The sequence below is a fragment of the Malurus melanocephalus genome, unplaced genomic scaffold (assembly GCF_030028575.1).
Source record: "Malurus melanocephalus ecotype Western Australia unplaced genomic scaffold, MMel_1.1 scaffold_208, whole genome shotgun sequence".
In the NCBI taxonomy this organism is placed as follows: domain Eukaryota; kingdom Metazoa; phylum Chordata; class Aves; order Passeriformes; family Maluridae; genus Malurus; species Malurus melanocephalus.
In genome coordinates, this window is record NW_026623440.1 from 1,118,322 (window position 1) to 1,137,853 (window position 19,532).

The 19,532-nt window shown below is 43.9% G+C and overlaps 2 protein-coding genes across 3 annotated transcripts; one reads left to right on the forward strand and one right to left on the reverse strand.

Annotated features, from left to right (window-relative positions):
- Positions 1-97: 97 nt before the first annotated feature.
- Positions 98-14,427, reverse strand: RNF185 (ring finger protein 185). 2 transcript variants are annotated; one of them, XM_057373799.1, is made up of 7 exons: positions 14,234-14,427; positions 8,550-8,779; positions 6,994-7,012; positions 6,265-6,377; positions 5,682-5,736; positions 3,670-3,787; positions 98-2,572 (listed from the first exon to the last, which is right to left on the reverse strand). In XM_057373799.1, the coding sequence occupies exons 2-7, from the start codon at positions 8,729-8,731 to the stop codon at positions 2,475-2,477; spliced, it is 585 nt and encodes a 194-aa protein (XP_057229782.1). In that variant the 5' UTR covers positions 8,732-8,779; positions 14,234-14,427; the 3' UTR covers positions 98-2,474. The 2 variants fall into 2 exon arrangements, with proteins under 2 accessions (XP_057229782.1, XP_057229781.1); XM_057373798.1 differs by lacking the exon at positions 14,234-14,427 and adding an exon at positions 14,014-14,096.
- Positions 14,428-14,930: 503 nt separating this feature from the next.
- CUNH12orf43 (chromosome unknown C12orf43 homolog) lies at positions 14,931-18,906 on the forward strand. The gene is given in 7 exon segments (XM_057373802.1): positions 14,931-15,441; positions 15,444-15,656; positions 16,032-16,079; positions 16,322-16,421; positions 17,005-17,078; positions 17,379-17,469; positions 17,841-18,906. Coding segments are annotated over 7 exon segments (933 nt in total). The 5' UTR covers positions 14,931-15,386; the 3' UTR covers positions 18,193-18,906.
- Positions 18,907-19,532: the final 626 nt, after the last annotated feature.

Here is a 19,532-nt window from a genome sequence, read left to right on the forward strand (position 1 = left end):
CGGCCCCGCCCCGCACGTGCCACGGCAGCCGCGGCCCCGCCCCTCCCCGCGCTCCCGGCCCCGCCGCAGCGCAAAGGAACGGCGCACTCGGCTCAATGTAAAACCATTCTTTAATTCTAAATCACTTTCACAACAGTGAAAATTAGTGAGGAGGGACGGTAACGCACTAACCGAGCCGTCCGGGCCGTGTGCGGTAGGGGTGCGGGGCAGGGGTACATACAAAAGCACACCAGGGAAAGGGGGAACCAAGCGTTAACACTTTTAGACCATTTCATCCTTGAATTGCCGGAAAATAAGAGCTCTCGATCACCTTTCTGCAGCCTTSTCTTAAACCATTATCTCTCTCACTCTTAGATGGAAGTCCCCTCGATCCATTAAAATTCTGTATTTTAAAATTACGCAAATACGTTTCAATACCTCTTGAATCTATTGCAGTCACTTCTCTATCCTCTTTATGGGATAAAGGCTTCAAAGGGATACCYTGCTCCTCCTGCATAACCTCTCAGCATCGAGTTTCTCCGTACAAAGAGGAGAAGGAATCCATCCCTTACCATCACATGAACCTTCCCTTCCCATCAGCAGGTGGTGCTGACTACGCAGGAGAGGAACCCAAAGCTGCGACATTGCAGGACAACCAAACAGAAACAGCCTTTCTCCAGGAAGGGCCCCAATTACCAAGTTCAGCACTGAGAAGAACCCTATGCCGAAGTTCAGCTTCTAAGTGTTGCACAAAAAAAGCTGAAGCACCACCTCAACTATAAATAGTTGAGCAAAWTATTCTGTCAGATTACCATCGAGTCAGGTGTAAATCTGACGTGACAAAACACTGCAAAAGCTTTGCAACATTCTACTTGCCAGATGGAATTTTGGAGGTAGGCAAGTTAAACTTCARTCATCCTCTGTCTTGACACTAAAAGCAAACAGTTTATAATTACATAAATAAATTTCTACAACAATTAATTAAAGGTGTCCTGCCCAGGAAACTCTTCCATACACTAGAAAACCCCAAGCTATTGAAACAAAGTTTCTATTAATTGATTTGTTTGTCAGTATTCTGTCTACTKCCAGGGAAGTCACAACATTCATCTTGCAGGAAATCATTATGACTACAAGCATCCTGAATCAAAATAATCTAAAAACAGTAAGAGAAAAAAAATGGAATTGCCTGGTCAGAGAAATATGAACTGTTCATCTTGCTAGGGAATCTCTTGTATCTGTTTCGAAGGAATCTACACAAATACMTCAGGAGTACTCTTTAAAGCTGAATACCCAACAGGATTCCAAAGCGGCTACAGAGTGCTCACCTTCTGAAATATCCCCTCAGCACATTAATGGTTGTGGTCTCCTCCAGCACTTCAAATTAAAATCTTTGGTAGATACTGCAGAGACTCTTGCTGTAGCTGTTCTGCTGTGGCATTGCAGAAGGTCTGTGTGCACCTGCAGAGAGAAGGTCTTCCAAATATTCCCTACTGGGCATGTGCTGGCAAAGGCAGGATCTCATTTCTCCTCCTGTGTAATTTTACAGTATGACAAGTTTAACCTCAAAACTCACGTAAAGATGCCTTTTGTTTCTCTCCCCAAACAAGCTGATCTCAGATCTGTAATAGGATTTTATTTGGAGTACATGACCTTGTGTAGAAAGTCTCAAAGGCTCGGGAAGGATAACTGTCGCTACAGTGACGAGGTTGGGAGGGGATTATCCACCAGTGCAGCCACAGAGCCCGGGAAGACAACACTGTCAGGGAGGAACTGGGCTGGCTCCAGCAGCCCCAYCTGGCTCCACAGCCAGAGAATCTTCCAGTGTCTGGCTCCAGCATGCTCAGGCTTAAAAAAAATTGCAGCATAAATTTGTATCCCTTCTTCCAACAGCCATCAGAACCATCAGGAAGGGTTTTCCATCACGCTGGGAAAAAACAGCAGGAAAAGAAACCAGTCTCCAGAGCTGGTTCCGTTTGCATCACGTGCTGTGCCCCAGAAAGTCTCAGCAGTGCTGCAGATGATTTCCTGGAGGTCAGATGTTGATGGAGATATTAAATAACATCTGCAGCTCTGGCAGATCCATTGTGGTTGCAAAGCAGGAGATACTGGTCACACTGGAGAAGTTTCCTTACCTGCCCAGTCTACCTTGGGATAACTGTCTGTCCCACAGACCTGACACCCTTGTGTCACTGATTGGCACAGGATTTCAAAGCAGCACTCCCTTTTGGAGCACAGCTCAATGCTAGGCCTGTGGTTTGTGGCAGAAACCTGTTGTACAAGATATCTGAGCTGAAATACACTTTTTAACCAATGTTTAATTTCCAACTCTGGTGCAAAATGTGAGATTCCTCATTGTGCTGTGGTACCACCAATTCCTGAAGCCCATAGTTCGCTATGGAACCAGACACCAAGAGGTTTAAAATGGGATGGGGATGCAGTTTGTAACTGTTTCAGTGGCCTTGTTGGTCATGAATATATAGAATAATGGAAAAGACTTATGCAATCAACAGCCAGAACATTATCACCAGTGCCACAAACAGGAAGAGGCGGGAAAGGAACTGCTCATCCACATATTGAGGAGTCCCTGGAACAGCTGGAAAACAGGAAGTAAAAAAAAATAACAGTTCAGTTCCTTCCTTTTCTCTGGGATCATGTATATTTTGAATATAGTATATTCATAACTTGAAAGAATATGCTAAGAATATGCTTGGTGAGAAGGTTACTATTTCCTATCCTCAGCCTTGGTCAGCTGCACAGGCTTTGTACTTGTCAGAACAAAGGACTACTCAGCTCAGTCCCACCTCCCACCAGATCTTCAGGGGACACTGAACTATAGTTAATAGGGAAGTAATTTGACCCAAGGAGAGCACAGGACCATGGCAACACTGGTGTGACATGAAGAATGAGTTTGTTCCACATAATTCCTGTGCCATATGACACACTGGAAGATTTGCCAGTTATAACCTTTCACAGAGAAAGTCTACAAAACCCTGGGCAGTTGGTGTTCTTGTTCAAAACAGATTGAGWTTGTCTGCAGTGAAGATGGGGAGGAGGTTCTCTAGGGATTACTTAATTCTTAGAGAGCAAGGTCACCACTTAGAGTAGCCCAACTGTTTTTTGTTAATCAAAAACGTAAAGTAATTTCACTGGAATATAGATGTCTATCTCAGGGATAAATTTCTGAAAAATGAACAATCTTTGCATTCATTTTTTTGTGGTACAGAGCACCAGTTTAAATTTTTCCTTCTCAWCTTTCAGGAAATGGTACTTTCCTGCTGTTTTTAAAATCTGGGTCTCCTTGATACACCCCTAATGACTCGTTTTTTTATTATTAGAAACTCCAGTCCATTTTTTCTCATTTTTTTAGAAGGAGTTTGCTGGTGTACCAGAGGAGACATCTGAATTAAAGGAGAGAAGCCTTCAGTGCTACTGTTCYTCTCCTGAGTCACTGTTCTCCCAGGAGGGCTTTCAGCAAATTATATGGAAGTGACAAACTTGCGGGYTTTTTACAAGCCTGTGTACAAAATRTGTCAGCCCCAGACCATGTTCTCACTGAGTGTTTGCCCTCATTATGTGTTTCTATTGACAACACTAGTTACTGTTCAGAAGATTTTGTCATTTAGCAGGTTATTTGTTTCCAAGTTTGCAAAATGTCTGTTTGTGACAGGACAGGAGAAGGATCYGTAGTACCTGGGGGAGGTCGCCCATCATTTATGTTGAAGGCTGTTGCAAATATACCAAAGGGAAATGCCCCAATTCCAAATGACATCTGGAAGCCACCATCRCCAAACCCAAAGCCCTGGAATCCCTGTGGGGAACAAAGAACAGAAGACAAAAAAAAGGTACCAATCATTTAAAACCTATTTCAGAGTATTTTGTGAAGTGCAGACATTCCCTCTCACTGTTTTTTCTAGGGCTGAAAGAGGGTCATGCTGTCTGGAAATTTTCAGTCTGACACACCTCTGTAAATATTCCCTTAGCTCTCCAGGGTTTAAAACAGTAGCAAATTTGTCCAAGCAACCAAAAGGTTTGAGAAAATGAAAACTAGCAACTTCAGTTCTTGCCTSAGGGCAACAAATTAACAAAAGTGTTTCTGTAACCTTTCTGGACTTACAGCAGTAGCTATCTGCTAATGTATCAAAAAAACCACAACCAAGTCTATTTAGAATGCCTCAACAATGTATTGTGTGTTAATGGCTATTAGCCATGTAAGAAAGGTATTTTAAAAAATAATCTAAATTGATTTTTGTGATACATGCACATCATTTAAACACTCACCAAAGTGATAAATTGCCAGTGAGATGCATAGAGCATTTGAAAAGAAAGTTTACCAGGAGGACTCAAATTGAGGTGGGGCAGGAATGCAAGACATAAGGAAAAGGAGGAAAAAATGAAGTTAATAATAACAATAACACTGACCCAGGATCCAGACTAAAATACCACATCAAGTCAAAAGGTAAGTCTTCTGAATTGAGATGAATCCTGCTGTGCAGAAGCATTGAGCTGTTTGCATGAATCTAAGGGGATGTGTTGTGTCTAAGAACTGTGGAGAGCTCACAGYTCTGTAATCCAGCAATCTGTCCTCTCACCTCAGAACTGAAACATTGACATCAATTCTAAAACCTCTGGTTTATCACCACCCACCATGGGAGGACAAAGGTGATTTTACTCATCYAATAAAAGTCAAACATTTCTGGATGGAGCCTTGATTTGAAGAGTTAATCTTTACATTATGCTCTTCKCAAGCATTTTGCCACTAACTCTGAGGGACAGCAAAACTCTGAATAGCAGATACAGGGTCTGTAGGTATCAGGGAAGCAGCATCACAACTGCTCTGCCTTCATTCCACATCCCTSTGACTTACAGCTGAAAGGTTCAAACAAGGTACAGGAGCTGATTTAATACAGCAGCAATGCCCTAGTGGAAGAGAACAGCTGAGCTCCCAATGTATTCAATACAGAAATGCACCTTAATCACAGACAGCAGAGTTGTTTGCTGGAGGCACAAGGGAGACAATCCTCTCCAAGGAGCACAGGCTGAGTTCCATGGAAATGTGCCATTGTTCCATCAGGTCATGCTGCTGTCACCGTGCTGAGGAACACTGCGGTCTGTCCTACGCCCACTCCCTGTCTGCTCCATCTGTGCCAGCTGCTGTTTATGTTCACCCTATGTAATCTCCTCAACAAAACCACAGATCCCTCTTCAAATTAACACAATCGATATTGACCTTCTCTTGCTTGGAATGCCATGGTGCAGTAACATCCCATAGAAATCAGAAAAGTGGCTGTCAGTGCCAAAAATCTAAGTTCATACATGGATTACATATTTCAGTGACGCGTATATTTTGACAGAAATACACTTTCACAAAGAATTTTCAAAGCAAAGTGTTCCTTGTATGTAAACACAGAGAACAATCAAGTATGAAGGGCATTTCCAGTCATAGCACACTGGGCTGTGTTCATGAAGCATGAGCCAAGTTGGTCTGTTCTTTGGGATGCTRAGGAGCACCACAGGAATGGAGCTCTGTGCCACACCACAGCTATCAATGATTCATGAGCAACCAACTGGGGAAGAGCAGGATGTGTAAGCTGAGCTGCAGGATCCTYGTGCAGGATCTCTCACACACATTATGCCCTCCAGGATGAATAAATACCACCATCAATAAAAACAACCAAACCACTTGAACTTGTTTCTTCACTTACCCCTCTGTTCTCTGGTTCAGGTCTCTGTCCTTGGGGTCGTGGTGGAGTTTTCTCTCTGCAGGAAGTTGTGAAGTTAGCTCAAGTGCAARGACATGTGACAACAATATCTGCATTAACTGGCTAATAAGGCAGAACAACCACAAAACACAGAGTCCTGGGGCCATCCAGCAGAGCTGGAGCAGCGTGTGAGAGAGTCAGCCACACAGCTTTGGACCTTCAGCAGCACATCACTGAATTAATGCTGAGCTTTTGAGTAACAAATACCCACTGCTAAGGTTAAAAACTGAGGACATGAACATTTAATTTAAGCTTCTCCAGTGAGATAACAATCATTGCAACCTGCCACTTGTAAGTGATAATTAGCACTCGATTCAAATTAGAATTAATTGCCACTTGAACAAGAAATAATGTGTGCAAACCCAGGCCCCCGAAAAAGCCAGAAATATTTGATAGAAATGTCAGTTCTACATCTTGTCACAAAGTATTTAGAATTGTGAATCCAGCATTTCAACAGTTTATTCTTACAGCCCTAAAATTTCATCTTTAATTTTCAAACAAAAATAGTTGCATTTAGGTTTCTTACCTGGGGTCCTGCTGCCCAGTGCTGCCTCTTCCATACAGAGGAATAACTTTATCTCGACTGATTCCTGCTTTGCATACAGGACACACTTGTCTGTTTGGCCTGGTCTCTAGCCACTGAAACAAAGGAAAATTTAAGAAAACTAGTAAAACACCATGAAAACAACTATGAAAATCATTTGCAGCCAGGCAGAAAGACTTCAGCAATTTCTCACAAAAGTYTAGAGCAAAACGTTTTAGTAAGTGCCAAGTACTCCCCAAAATGGAGTTGGCACTTTGGCTGTTGTTCTGGTAGGATCCACTTGCTGATGTGTACACATTCAGATCTGCACTGGAGGAAAATCAGAAATAAAGAATACCAGCAGTCCTGCAGAGGGCCAGAGCTGTACAGATACCCTCCTGTCATCCACCTTTTCTATAATGGTAAGAGAAGTRCACTCAGCACTTAAACCTGCAAACTCAACCCCTGCAAGCTCCAACAGCAATTGCACCAAAACTGGAATTACTCAGGGCTTAAGACACTCARATGTGGGAGGCAAGTGGAACAGAATCTAAGTTTTCTTGTTGCTCAAAGAGCAGTTTGCAAGGTGTTGCACATGAAGCTGCATGAACATGTTATGATTGCCCTGGAGAGAAAAGCACCTTTGAAGAGAGGGSGATACTCCAGAGAACCAAGGGTTTTATTGAGTAACAGGAGCTGATGAAAGACAAAATAAAAGAAAACCTGTCTTACCTGGTGTAAACAAGGCCAACTGTGAGCATTCCCAGGACAATTTGTTCACAGAGCAGAAAAAGAGAGGAAAATAGAATTAGTTCCTGAACTGGATATGACAAATGTGCAATGTACAGGGATAGCACAGCTTTGTGACAACAGAATCCTGGAATGCAGCTGGGCCAGTTCTGTAGCCACCCATTAAAATAATTTTTGAAAGCACRGCCCAAGACTGATCTCCACTGGGTTTTTTTCAGGTTACACAATCTAAATTGCTGATGTGGTTCTGTGCATCTCCCATTCCTGGGTCCTCATCCGTGCCAAGGGTCCAGAGATTGCATTAATCTTAGGGTTTATTGTACAAATTTTCTCTTCTGATACCATGACAAGATATCCCTGAACCAAGATGCAAATGAGCAAGATGTCAGTAAAGAGACTTTGGGATCTTAGAAGATTGATCTGAAACTTYAGCCACATTCACAGAATTATGGARTAACTCAGRMTGGATGGTAYCTCAGGTAGTCTCTAGTCCAACCTGATGCTCAGAGCAGGGTCAGCTATTGGGATCAGACTCGGTTCCTCAGGGCAGAGAAATTCCCATTATACAGATTAAATTAATATGGCAAATTAAAAAAAGGTCAAAAACAAACAAGCAAGCTCCAAGATAAAACTGCTTAACAGCCATTTGCTTTCAAAATGGTTTCAAGAACACCACTCAGATAAGACACATGCTATTTTTAAGGTTCTATTCTTCCAAATCCTTTTGTGCAATAATTTAATCTTATTTTATCTTAACACGCCCTCAGCCAGTGATTTTCCATCTCTTCAAATAAAAATCTGGATTTTCAGATGCTATGTACATTTACACTGAAGAAAAGCACTTTCAGGCTTCTTTTTATTAAAGATTTAGCCCACTGTGTAAAACAAACCCCAACACTCCACATTTGGCCATGTCAATCCTTAACTTCTTAACATTTAAGGAAAGGGTATATTCAAATCAGGTTATACACATCAGAAATGCTGCACATGTATTATATCTGTGCCATACATTATTTCCAAGTCAGATCAAAAACCAGAAAGTTCCTATCACAAGTGCAATATCATGCAAAAAGAAAAACAGCCCATATGTAAAAGTTTATTGCCTATTTTTTTCCTTTTTGGTGTGGTTTCAAAGGAAAAAGGAGCAAGCTTATAGAAAAAAACTACAATGTGGCCTCCAGAAATTAGATTCATATCCAGGTTTAGGTATGCAGAGGTTAGAAAGGAATTTAAGCTTAAAGAAGATATCTCTGCTAGGCCAGACAACACAAATAACCCCATAACCAAACAGTGTCAATGAGCAGTGAACTGTCTGTGTGGGGCTGCTTGTTTGCTTTTACACAATAACCCAGAAGTACAGGCAGTTTAAGACACAGAAAACCCACTCCCTGGGACACAAGCAAAGAAAAACAGCTGAGGAGCAAAGCCAAGCTTCCAAACCAAAGCCATGGTCCCTCCTCTACAATGCCAAACATGACAGGTTTTTATGGGATGGGATAGATGGTGTTGTGGCTGATGTGTGGGGCTGCAGCACTTACCAGAAGAGGTGCCCACACAAGCTGATAACTGCATCCTTGGCAGTGTCTAGACAGATGTTACATTCAAAAGTGTTGTCCTGGTTSGTGCTGTCCCCAGCACCATTACTGCTGCTGCTGCCACTGGTCCCTCCAGTACTGGAGCTCTTTGTTGATGCAGAAGCYGTGGATCCTTTGCTTGCCATCCTCAAGAACTACCCAGACAAGGTCAAGAAAATTTTCCTGTTGGAATCCTGGCAGTGAGAAAGGGAAAAAAACAAACAAACACAAACAACTTGTTGGCATTGTAACATTGCATTCTGGTCCCATTCCAAACTGGTAGTGATTTATCTAAGAAGCTCTTGAATCCCGTTGTTGATGGTTTTAGTTTAACGTAGCCAAGAGGGATCTTTTTTTAGAAACTAAGCTACTTTACAGTCCCATAGTATGACCTGGCTGATGTGTGACCTGTATTTTACTGTTACTGATAAGCATCCACAGCCAAAACAACCCCTCTGTATTTTCTCATAAATGCCATTTGCTGCAAGGAGAATGAGCTCACCTAGTYATACATGCTCTTCCAAAATTCAACACAACTTATAACTGTGAGTGCAGGCTGAAGCAGAATTTAATCAGGAAATAATTCAGTTTGAACAGTCTGACAACACAGACCTGAACACTTTTAAGTTCAGCATTCATTAGTTTAGAATATTAATGACARTAATGGCAAGCAGAGGTGGCTAACAACTTCAGTTGTCTCCTGAGCAGTACATCGACCATCAAACATTCCTGGTACATTCAAACTATGAAACATTTCTGATCTACTAGTAARGCAGTAATGCAGAAGTATTAAAAAATTAACCTTAATGTGCTTTAATTTTATTTCCRTGCTTTCACCTCTCATTAACATAATCATGTTTACCAAAGAAGAGCATTTATTTTATTCCAGTAGCAACAACCTCTACAGTGTAATTCCTTGATAGGTAAATTCCACATGAGACTCAGCACAAGGCATTTACATTTCTAGAAACACTTTTACCAGTGAAAGATTTTTAATTCAGGAACTAAGYGTTTCAGTAGCTACAGAAATYAATTCACTAAAACAAAAAAGTATAAAATATTCCACTGTGCTTCTCATGAAATTCTTACATCATGTTGATGCTGCAAGAACATAAATACTTAGATAAGGCTGTGAGAAACCAACAGGTGAACTTTTAGCAAGAGTACAAACAGTGAAGCATTTTTAAAGGACAAACTGAATTTTTCAGAAGATAATTTCTTTGCAAACTTACCCCCCAAGCACTAAAAGCTTTCCTTAGTTTTGCCTCTTTGTAGAGGCTGCAGCCAGGTGCAGGACAGCAAAGTAAAGCCTCAGGATCTCCAGCTGTTATTGCCAACAGCTTTTTTATACAATACAATCCCACTGCACAGTCAGGAAAGCATCTCACACAAACCTTGTGAACTGCCACAGCAAGGACTCAGTTACAGCAGGTGAAATCTATTTCTGCAGAGCTTTTTCACTCAGTTACATCATTTTGTACAGTGTCCCAGAAGGGCAGATTTGTATTCACAGATGCTGCACTTCAACATACGCTGCTTTCAGCAGTGCTGACTCYCAGCATTTCACACCATGACTCCATTTACACTAAGCTCATTGTACAAAATTAAAATTCGTGTTACATCAAGGCAGATGGAAATGCTGCCAACCCACAAACTATATGCCAAAGACACTTGGATTTTTCACACATCCTTACTACCACAATCTCCAGCCTGTCTTGCTCAGTAGTTTAAGAGAAAACTTATCARCTTGCACCTATACATATTAATATAAAAACTGAGAAAACCTCCTTAAAATTAAGGAATTCAACACACAATACAGCATCCCTTTATGGAATGGTTACAAGAAACATCTGGCTCATACCATGACACATATCACAAGGAAAGGATGTGTACATGAGGCAAATAAATAAATWCTGTGTCCCTAATACCAATGTGGAAAAAAGGCCCTTTTTCCAAATTAAATTCCATATATTTAACAAAATTAATCTGGAGACTTGTCAAAAAGATAAATCYGTATCTCCACAAAAGCTCACTTTAAAAARCCCTCAGGTTTTAGTAACTACAATAAATAAATAAAACATTATGAAGAGGGATGATAGAGAAATCCAGATAAATATCAATAATGAAATCGAATAAAGATGGCTGAGACAGAAAAAGATTAAAATGACCCCTGTAATGCAACAGGCACTGAACCTCCTCTCCTAGAGAAAGGAGAGGATGCCCAGTATAGATTAAGGAATGACCTAAGTATATGTCCATTGRCTGATGGGGCCCAGTGACCTATTTGGATTTAAAATACTAAAAATATATCAAAACATTACAGTAAAAATAATAACTCTTATTGTGAAAAGCCTTCTCTAACATTTGGTGTTGTCCCTGGAATACCATTTAGCAAAACTGGGTCTGTAAAAAGTGCTGCTGGGCTCTGCACATCTGCACATGTACAAAGAAGCAAACATGAAACAGTTTTAAATGGCTAAATTTACATTTGATAATCATATATTGTGTTGCTTGTGAATGTAMTGTGAATCCTAAAGTAGGAATTCAACTGCAAATGGAACTGGTTCTGAGTGCAGAATGAGCTCAAAATTRTTGAACAGTCACTCAAACTACTTAAACTCTGAGACAAAAGTCTCTAAAGAAAAAACCCCAATAAAACATAAGCAAATCACAAACTAAAAAAATCAACAACCAACACAACAGGCCAAACCAACCCCATTTTCATTTTGCTTTAAGAGTTCAGGAGGAAGACTGTGAGCACACTGGGACAAAACGTGACTTYTGGGGTTAAGTAAACACATTTGAGAGATGCCAGTGAGGTTTGCTACATCCTTGCCCTTTAGATCAGGTCTCCAAATCAGCCCTGGAGGCATGATGAGCAGCAAACAAAACAAGTGAAAGGATACGAAAATCAGCTGATACCTAACWGCAGGCATTCAGAGATCTTGTCTTTTTCTTACTTCTTTTATCTCTACATATTTACAGGAAAACACAATCTTTGTTTCATAAAAGCCATCTAGATTGGCTGTTTATTTCCTTTACATCATGATCTCTATGTTATCCCAACAGCTTGTTCTGAAAATGACTGACATTTACTGCATCCAAGATTGAAGAATGGCAGCAGATGAACGGTTAAGAAACAAGAAACTCATTTGCTAGCAGGCTTCCTTATAAATAAATACAGAAGTGTGGTGGAGTGTGAAGAATGGAAGTGGAGCTGCATGAGAGGGTGAACTCTGAGAGGACCCAAACGTGTCGTGACAGCAGAGAGCAGAGGAGGAACACCACAGAAATAAGTRCAGGGGACTGGGAATGTCCATGTGCTGGGTGCAGATCTCACTAACAGCCAGTAAGAAACAAATTTCCTCAAATATTTAAAAAACCTTCATCTGTAAATCTACTGGGGGCAACTGCACACCAGGAAAGCACAAGCTGAGTAGCTACTGTCAAAGATCACATTTCTGAACTCAGCTAAGGACTATGACTGCATTTGCCAAAGTACACTGGCCCAACCCTAAAAACACGGGAAAAACACTTTAAAACAGATTAGAGGAGTTTTCTCCATAAGTTAAAGTACACAGAAAAAATCTGCTGGAAAGAGCAGGTGAACATTAATTCAATCTGGGAAAGGCAGAGAGGGAATATAAATTAGAAGTTAATGTCACCTATACAAAACAGTTCTGGAATACATGTTCACAGCATGACAACATTAGGATATCTCAAGTATTTAATCTTCTATCATGAGCAATGAGAAGAAATTCTGATGAGGATATAGGAGTCTGGCTAGTTTATTAACAAAACTCAAAGTTTACTCCTCTTTGCTGTAACAATGAAATAAAAAAACAGCATTGTTGGATATAAACTCCATTGGAAAGATACTTTTTCATATTTCTTTCCTAATGAAACTTACTTTAGCTAAGATTACTGAAATTGAAATAATCCAAATCTAGTTTGTTTATGAAACAAGTTCTAATTTAGYTCCTGAACCTTTTGCAGTTTAAATAAAAAAGAAAACTTGTCAGGTTATTTTCTTATCAGTAAAATGGCAGTGTCATTTTCTGATACTTAATGAATTTTATAAAAGGAATTAACATTGGTAATCCTATCTAAATCTAAAACTACTGAGAGAGTAGTACTCAAAGTTTATATAAATATGCCCACTCATAAGTTTAACAAAAATCTGATRCTTAACATATTACAACTGCCTGGGCTTCAAGTACAACAACCAGKTAACCTTAGCTGGAAATTGCTGACAGTGCCTGGAAGAAGGTGCACTGACTTCTGGACAGTCACTTYAGATGTTCTTAGCAAACACATGACTGTCCTGCTGTTAATCATTAAATACATAATTATCTCTTACTACATTTTTACTCTTTCTATTCCACCAAACATGTTACATTTTAACTCCTTGAAAACATTTCTCGAGTTCATCTTTTCACTTCCTGTGATGTGAAAAKGCTGTGCAGCACTGGGCACCTGCTTTTTAGTATTACGGTAGAGTGGCCCCAAAACACGAATTCATGTGATCACTTGCTCTTGCAAAACCAGCCATTTGCCTTGCAGCCCAACGTGCCCTTGCTTGGCCTCGTTTCATTAATTGGGATTCTGCAATGCACATCTGTGTTACAGTCAGTGCTTCCAGGGTAAAGGCCCAGCTGAAGGGCTGTTTTGGGCACACTAAAAGAGCCCATGTACCTCGCAAATGCAAACAATAAAAAACCCCAGGTGATTAAAGTAATTGCCTTCTTTTTATCCATTCCATAAAGGTTTAATGTAGACTCCAAGAAAAATCTGTCAACAAAGATTTTATCCTCTTACCTCACAAAGTCCAAAGGGAAAAAAAAAAAAACAAACCAAAACCAACAAAGAGAACTGCTATAACCAGTTGGGTAATGCTGCCCGAGCGTTTTCCTGTCTGCAGTGCCGTGTGAGACAGACGTACCTGGCTAACCAGGTTAGCAGCAAAACGTGAAATATCAAATACCACTGTTATTATATACAACAGGCGGGATTTAAGAAGTCATAAGAGATTCTTAATATATAAGAAATTCTCAAAATATGTCAAGTACCAACAGCTGACGCCTCGCGACATACTCAGAGCCAGACCCATCTGTAGCGACAGAAGCGCCGCTCCYGGCAGCGGCTCGGGCCCCGCACAGCGCCACACCGGGAACAGCGGCCCCAGGACGGGGAAAAACCCGGCCAGCAACGCCGGGCCGCGGCTGCAGCTCCGGRGGCACCGGGCGAGGCCGGGGATCCCACCCCACGGCGCCCCCGCCCCGCTCATCTGGAGCGGGCACAGGCGGCTCCGGCCTCCCCGCGCCCGGCACGGCCCTGCTGGGCTCGGCTGTGCCCCGGAGCCGCCGCCCGGCCCCGCTCCCCGCCACCCCCCGCCCGGCCCGGCCCGGCCCGGCCCTGCCCTGCTCACCGGCGGCTCCGGGCTCCCCGCAGCGCCCGCGCCGAGCCGCCGCTCCGCCGGGCCCCGTCACCTGACCGCCCGGAAGCGCGGCCGGCGGAAGCACCGGGAGCGGCCCCCGCCCCACCGGCACCGGCGGCGGCGGCTCGGGGGGGCCGCGGCGGGCGGGCGGCGCTGCCCGGCGGGCCCTGCTCAGCCCCGAGCCCGCGCACACCCTGCGGCCGCTCGTTACCTCTCCGGGGCTCCGGGGCGAACGGCCGGGGCTGCTCCGCCCCCGCCGCGACCCCCGCGGCCGCAGCTCYGGCTGTGCGCGGCTCCGAGCACCGGGGGCGGCGCGGGGCCGTGTCCAAACGGCGGCCTGGGGGACAGCACCGAGCTGGTGTCGAATGCGCGCCCCGAGCAGGAAGGGAGGACAGAGAAGGAAGGAAGAGAGAGAAGGAAAAGGAAGGAAGGCAGAAAGGAAGGAAGGACGGAAAGGGAAGGAAGGAAGTTTAAGGTAAACAAATTGTTTATTTACGAGTGCAGAGTGCTGGAATCTGAGCTGAGGAACATCTCCAGGATGGAAACAGAGAGCTTGATAAAGGTATTTAGAGCTTGATAAAGGTGTTTGTACAGTTCTGAGAAACCACAGAGGCACAGGGACCAAAGGGAAGGAGAGGAGGTGACCTGCCCAAAAAAGCACTGCTGAAGGGTTTGCCCCAGCTCTGAGGGCACCCCACCAGTCCTGAGGACTGCCACGTACAAAACAGCTCARAATTACTTGTTGTTTTACACAGTGGAGAATGGGTGAACCCTAAACCAAGGTCTCCCACTGAAAGTTAGCCTCACGGGGGAATAGTGAAGAAATGAAGGGAAGGTAATGCCAAGGGAGCCCATCGGAAAGAGCTCAAGGAGATTGTCACTAGCCTGTGTGCTGACAGGTGGCCTTAGACTGTGCAGCTCTTGTGTGAAGGTTGGAAGGTGCAAGCCAGAAAGCGTCCAGCAGGATAAAAACACAGTTATACTAAGTCTTCCTACTGCTTTCAACAGCACATTGGTTTGGCAAAACCCACCGCAAAGTGATCGTCCAGAAGCCCACCTGGAATCACCAAAAACGTTGTTGGGTCACAGTAGAAAATTTCTAGTTGAGCTGAAGCTGTAGTGACGTGATAGTGCTGATGGCATGAGGAGCACACAGAGCAGTCCTGCCTGCACGGGCAGTGAAAATCTCTCAAGCAAAGCAGCTCTCTCATTTCCAACCAGTCGGTAAAGCAGTAGAGTTTAGCACAGCTTCTGCATTGAAGCAAAAATTTGGCATCTCAGTGTAGGAGCCGATAAAGAAGTTAACCAAGCCCCAAAGATATGAACCRTACTCTCCAGACGCTAATTAGAACAAGGATGCGTTTATGAAATTGGGGTCGGGGGTGCCGTGTCGGACTACAACTTCCGGCGTGCAATGCGGCCGACTACAGATCCCGGCATGCACCGCGGCAGTCCCACAGCGCCCAGCGTGTCCCGCGCTCKCAAGATGGCGGCGCCCAGGGGCGGCCTGAGTCCGGACAGCGGCACGGGCTCGGACTCGGACAGCGGCGCTGGAGCGGACGCGCGGTTCCGGGAGGCTGCCTGGGACTGCACCGCGCAGGCGGCGGTGGCGGTGCGGGCGGAGCCTGTCTGCGGTGAGGGGCGGTGGACGGGCTGGGCTCTGCTCCCCCGCTGCGGCGTGCCCTCCCCTCTCCCATCCCCCCCGCTCCGCTGTGGCCCCTCCGAGCTCCTCCTGACCCGCGGGGAGCGGCGTTCCGACATTCCTCTCAGCCGCGGTGTCGGTGTCAGGACTGAGAGGGGTCATACCCGGCCTCCAGCCCGGCCCAGAGCCCCTTCCCGGCASGCCTGGGCCGTGGGAAGTTTCCCTTTCCCCTCAGAACTGGTCTCCACCGAAGATGGGCTGGGGTTGTCTTTCAGGCCTTGTTTTTATGCTCTAGCATGTGCCTGAAGGGATTTAAAGAGGTCCTGGCCGCAGGTCTTTAAAAGTGKCTTTGCTGCTTCCTTTTCAGGGGGCTTTAGAAAGGATCGATTGCAGCCTAAAGATCAGCCAAGCCGGAGGTATTTTTGTTTCTGGTTTCACATTTAGTATTACCCTGAAGAAAAAATTAATGTGCTGTTTATACTTTATACCTTGTGATACTTCACACTGAAAGGGCCAGTTCTGTTTGTGGAATTAGTCCAACCATAATCAGAAATGATGCTTTAATTGGGAAAGACTAATATCTTTTTTAAGCATTTGGGTGAGAGGACCAGTTGTTATTGGCCTCGAAAGAAATAATCATTGCTCTTATTTCAAACGGGCGTGAGGTGAATGGCCGCGAGGAAGGTGACAACGAGCTCCAGACAACTCCAGAGTTCAGAGCACACGTTGCAAAGAAATTGGGAGCCATCCTAGACAGGTAATGACATGCAAGGCTTAAAACATTTGTTCTGTRGRTCAKCTAYACTGATRTTTTTGTGTGCTAAACCCAGGAAATTCTACATCTCTCTGTCATTCCTGTATAAAGTGCAAGCTTCCAATATTCTGTGACTAACCTTGCTGATGTGCTGTGCCCATCTGGTCAAAACTCTCTGTGCAGCACTGCTTGTCTCCGTTTGCCTCTGTGGTGAATGTCTTATGGGGAGGGAAGAAGAATTTGGGTGCCTTAGCACTTGCATCATGTAGAGGTTGGCAGRAAAACCTTTGATTTTTCTTACAACCTAAATCAGTACTTGATTCAGGGTTGTGCCCACAGAATGCCTCTGATTTGGAGAACTGGAAATCCTGGTGTTTAGAGCTGGCTTTAGAAATGCTGTTTTTAAACCATTCTTGTGGCCTGCATTGCTGAGGAGAGCAGGCCTGGTCTGCTCTGGAAGCAGAGAGCTGAGGCAACCTCACTAACAAAAAAGGATCTATGCAACATCTCCCTTGAGTCTTGTCTCCCAGAAATTAGATCAGTTTGCATGAGCCTGTCCACAGTCTGACTGGGGTTTTCTGTTTAGTTTCATCACTGTCTTGAAAGACTCATCAGGACCATCACGGGCTTCGGTGGCACAGTCTGACTCTGAAGATGATGGTGAGTTCCAGTCTCAGCCATTGTGGCTGTTTTGTGACTGTTAACTGATGACAAGTGAGATTCTCTCCATCACTAGCTGACTAATAAACATTTGCAATAAAAGAATTTCTGTTGGTGTTTGTGAGGGCTGTTGCTCTGCAGCTCTGACCTCTGTGCCCCAAGTCCTCTCACACAGTCTCACATTATTGCTGTCAGGCACTGTGGAAATACAATAACAGCACCGAGGCTTTGGGAGATGGGAGTTGATGGCTTCCACCTCTGTTTTGTACTGTGCCTAAAATCCCCCTTTCCATACTTTAGGTTTCCGTCTCTTCTCTTCCTCTGTCCCTGGAGACTGTGGGAAAGCAGAGCCTTGCCCTGCAGCGAGGAGGAGGCGGCCAGTGAGCTCCAGGTGAGGTGTGGCAGCTGCTCTGCTCTTCAAATGCTGCTGCACTCCACATTTCAGAGGCAGCTGGGACACCCATAAGGGAATAGAAAGCTTCTGAGAAGTGTGTATTTATGAGTCTTGCATTTGACTAGCCCAGMATTTTGTTTCTTTTTTTAGTGCTAGAAATGTTTGTGGGAGATTTCTTTCCCTTCCTAGTGTGTGTAAAGAACGCCTTGGCCTTCAGACTGTTTAAATGCAAACTGTAGGTGTGGGAATCCCAAAGCCACTGGGTGTTTATTGTGTGTTCTCACTTTAGATTACTCCTCTGTCTGACTTTTGGGTGAATTCAAGGCAAAAGTGCAACACAACTTCCTTCCCTCTTGTTACCTTTCCAGTGACACGGACAGTGACCAAGAGTGGCAAAGGTGCCAGGAGGCTGCCGTGTCAGCCRTGGATATTCTGAAGCAAAGTGCTTTTCCTGCATTGTCCCAGGGCTGCAGCCAGGRTCAGAGTCAGGGTTGTGTAGAGCACCACCAGAAGAAAAAGAAGAAAAAGAAAATTAGGAGAGAGAGCAATGTTCAAGAGAAAATGAAAGACCCAACAGAGTGTGAGCAGATCTGCAAAGATTTGCCTCGGTTGGTGTCTGCGAATGGCCAGCAGAAGAGACAGAACAGCAATCACAGAGAGAACTCAGTGCTGCCAGGAGCTGTGAAGAAGAAAAAGAAGAAGAAGAAAAAAGAATTATGATTTTGCTCTGCAAATGGCAGGTGGTTGTGATGGATGAAGTAGCATGAAAGAAAACCTAACAACAGTTGCTGCAGATGAGGGAAAATTAATTGGCAAAGCTTCTGTTCTCAAAGCTCAGTGGCCTGAGAGACTAATGAAGTGACTTCCTGTGCTGTTGGCATCCCTGAGGAAGGGAACATTGTTCTCCTCACACAGCAGTTGTCTGTGCTGCTGTTTATGCAGGCCCAGTCTAAAAGGATTAAATACTGTGCCAGACTTGCATTGGCAGTGGGATGTAATCATAGCTGCATCCCTCCTGGTCTGTTCCTTCACATCATGAAACCCTCCTGGAGAAAGCATATGATGAATTGAATTTGGTTTACATGGCAACAGGTGATGGACTCTGTTTTCTCTTTGCCTCCTTGCAGAYGCCTACTAAGAATAGCTCCAGCCCGTGGGAGACTCATTTATCAAAAGCATCCTGTCACAAATCAGGCCCCTTATTTTTTCCCWGCGATCATCATAACAATCTGTTTTTGAAACCTGCTGTGTAACTAATCCCTCTGCAATCTGCACCTCTCCAGGCTCCTGCACATGAACAGTGTGTGGTGAGCTGATTTCAGGGTTGGTATAAATCCATCCTACTGTTCCAGTTGTGACCATTGAAAATTCTTTTTATGTATAGTTTTTTTTTATGGCATCTGTTATTAAATTTTGCTACACTTTTGGACTTACTTAATTTGATAGGTTTTGTACAACAGTGGCTTTTTTGCTGTATTCAGGTTCTCCCCGGCAGAAATAGAGGTGACCTGGGATGGCTCTTTAGTTGTTGGGTAATCAGTGCTATGAAATTACTACTGGAAGGACTTTAGCCTAATTTAAAAATCACCTTTCAGTCCTTKTTTGGGCTGGTTAATGACTTTTGTCTCTCTGAAATACTGTGAGGTTTGATAGTTTTCAGTATGACTCTTAGTCTATTTATACTTCACTTCCAGTTTTTCAAGAAATTAACTGTTACTGAAGAATACTCCTGTTTTTAAGATTGTTGGGTTTCAGGAGACCAGAAAGCCAGATTAGAGAAACCAAAGTAGTGAATTGGTGCTCGTTGGGTRTGGGAAATCAGCAGAAATTACTTGTCTTGTGTGCAGTTAAAACTTCAGTGTACTGAAGTTTAAACTTGGGCTTTCAAATGCATGGTGGCCTAAATATTTCCTTTTGCTTTGTTTTGCTGAGTGTTTATAGAGAAAATGGAAGGAACCTCTACTCTTTGTGGAACATGGGAACCTCCCAGGTGCTGGGCATTGTCAGGGACCATTGTCAGGATCCTGCAAACCATTCAGCAAGTCAGACAAGATTAGAAT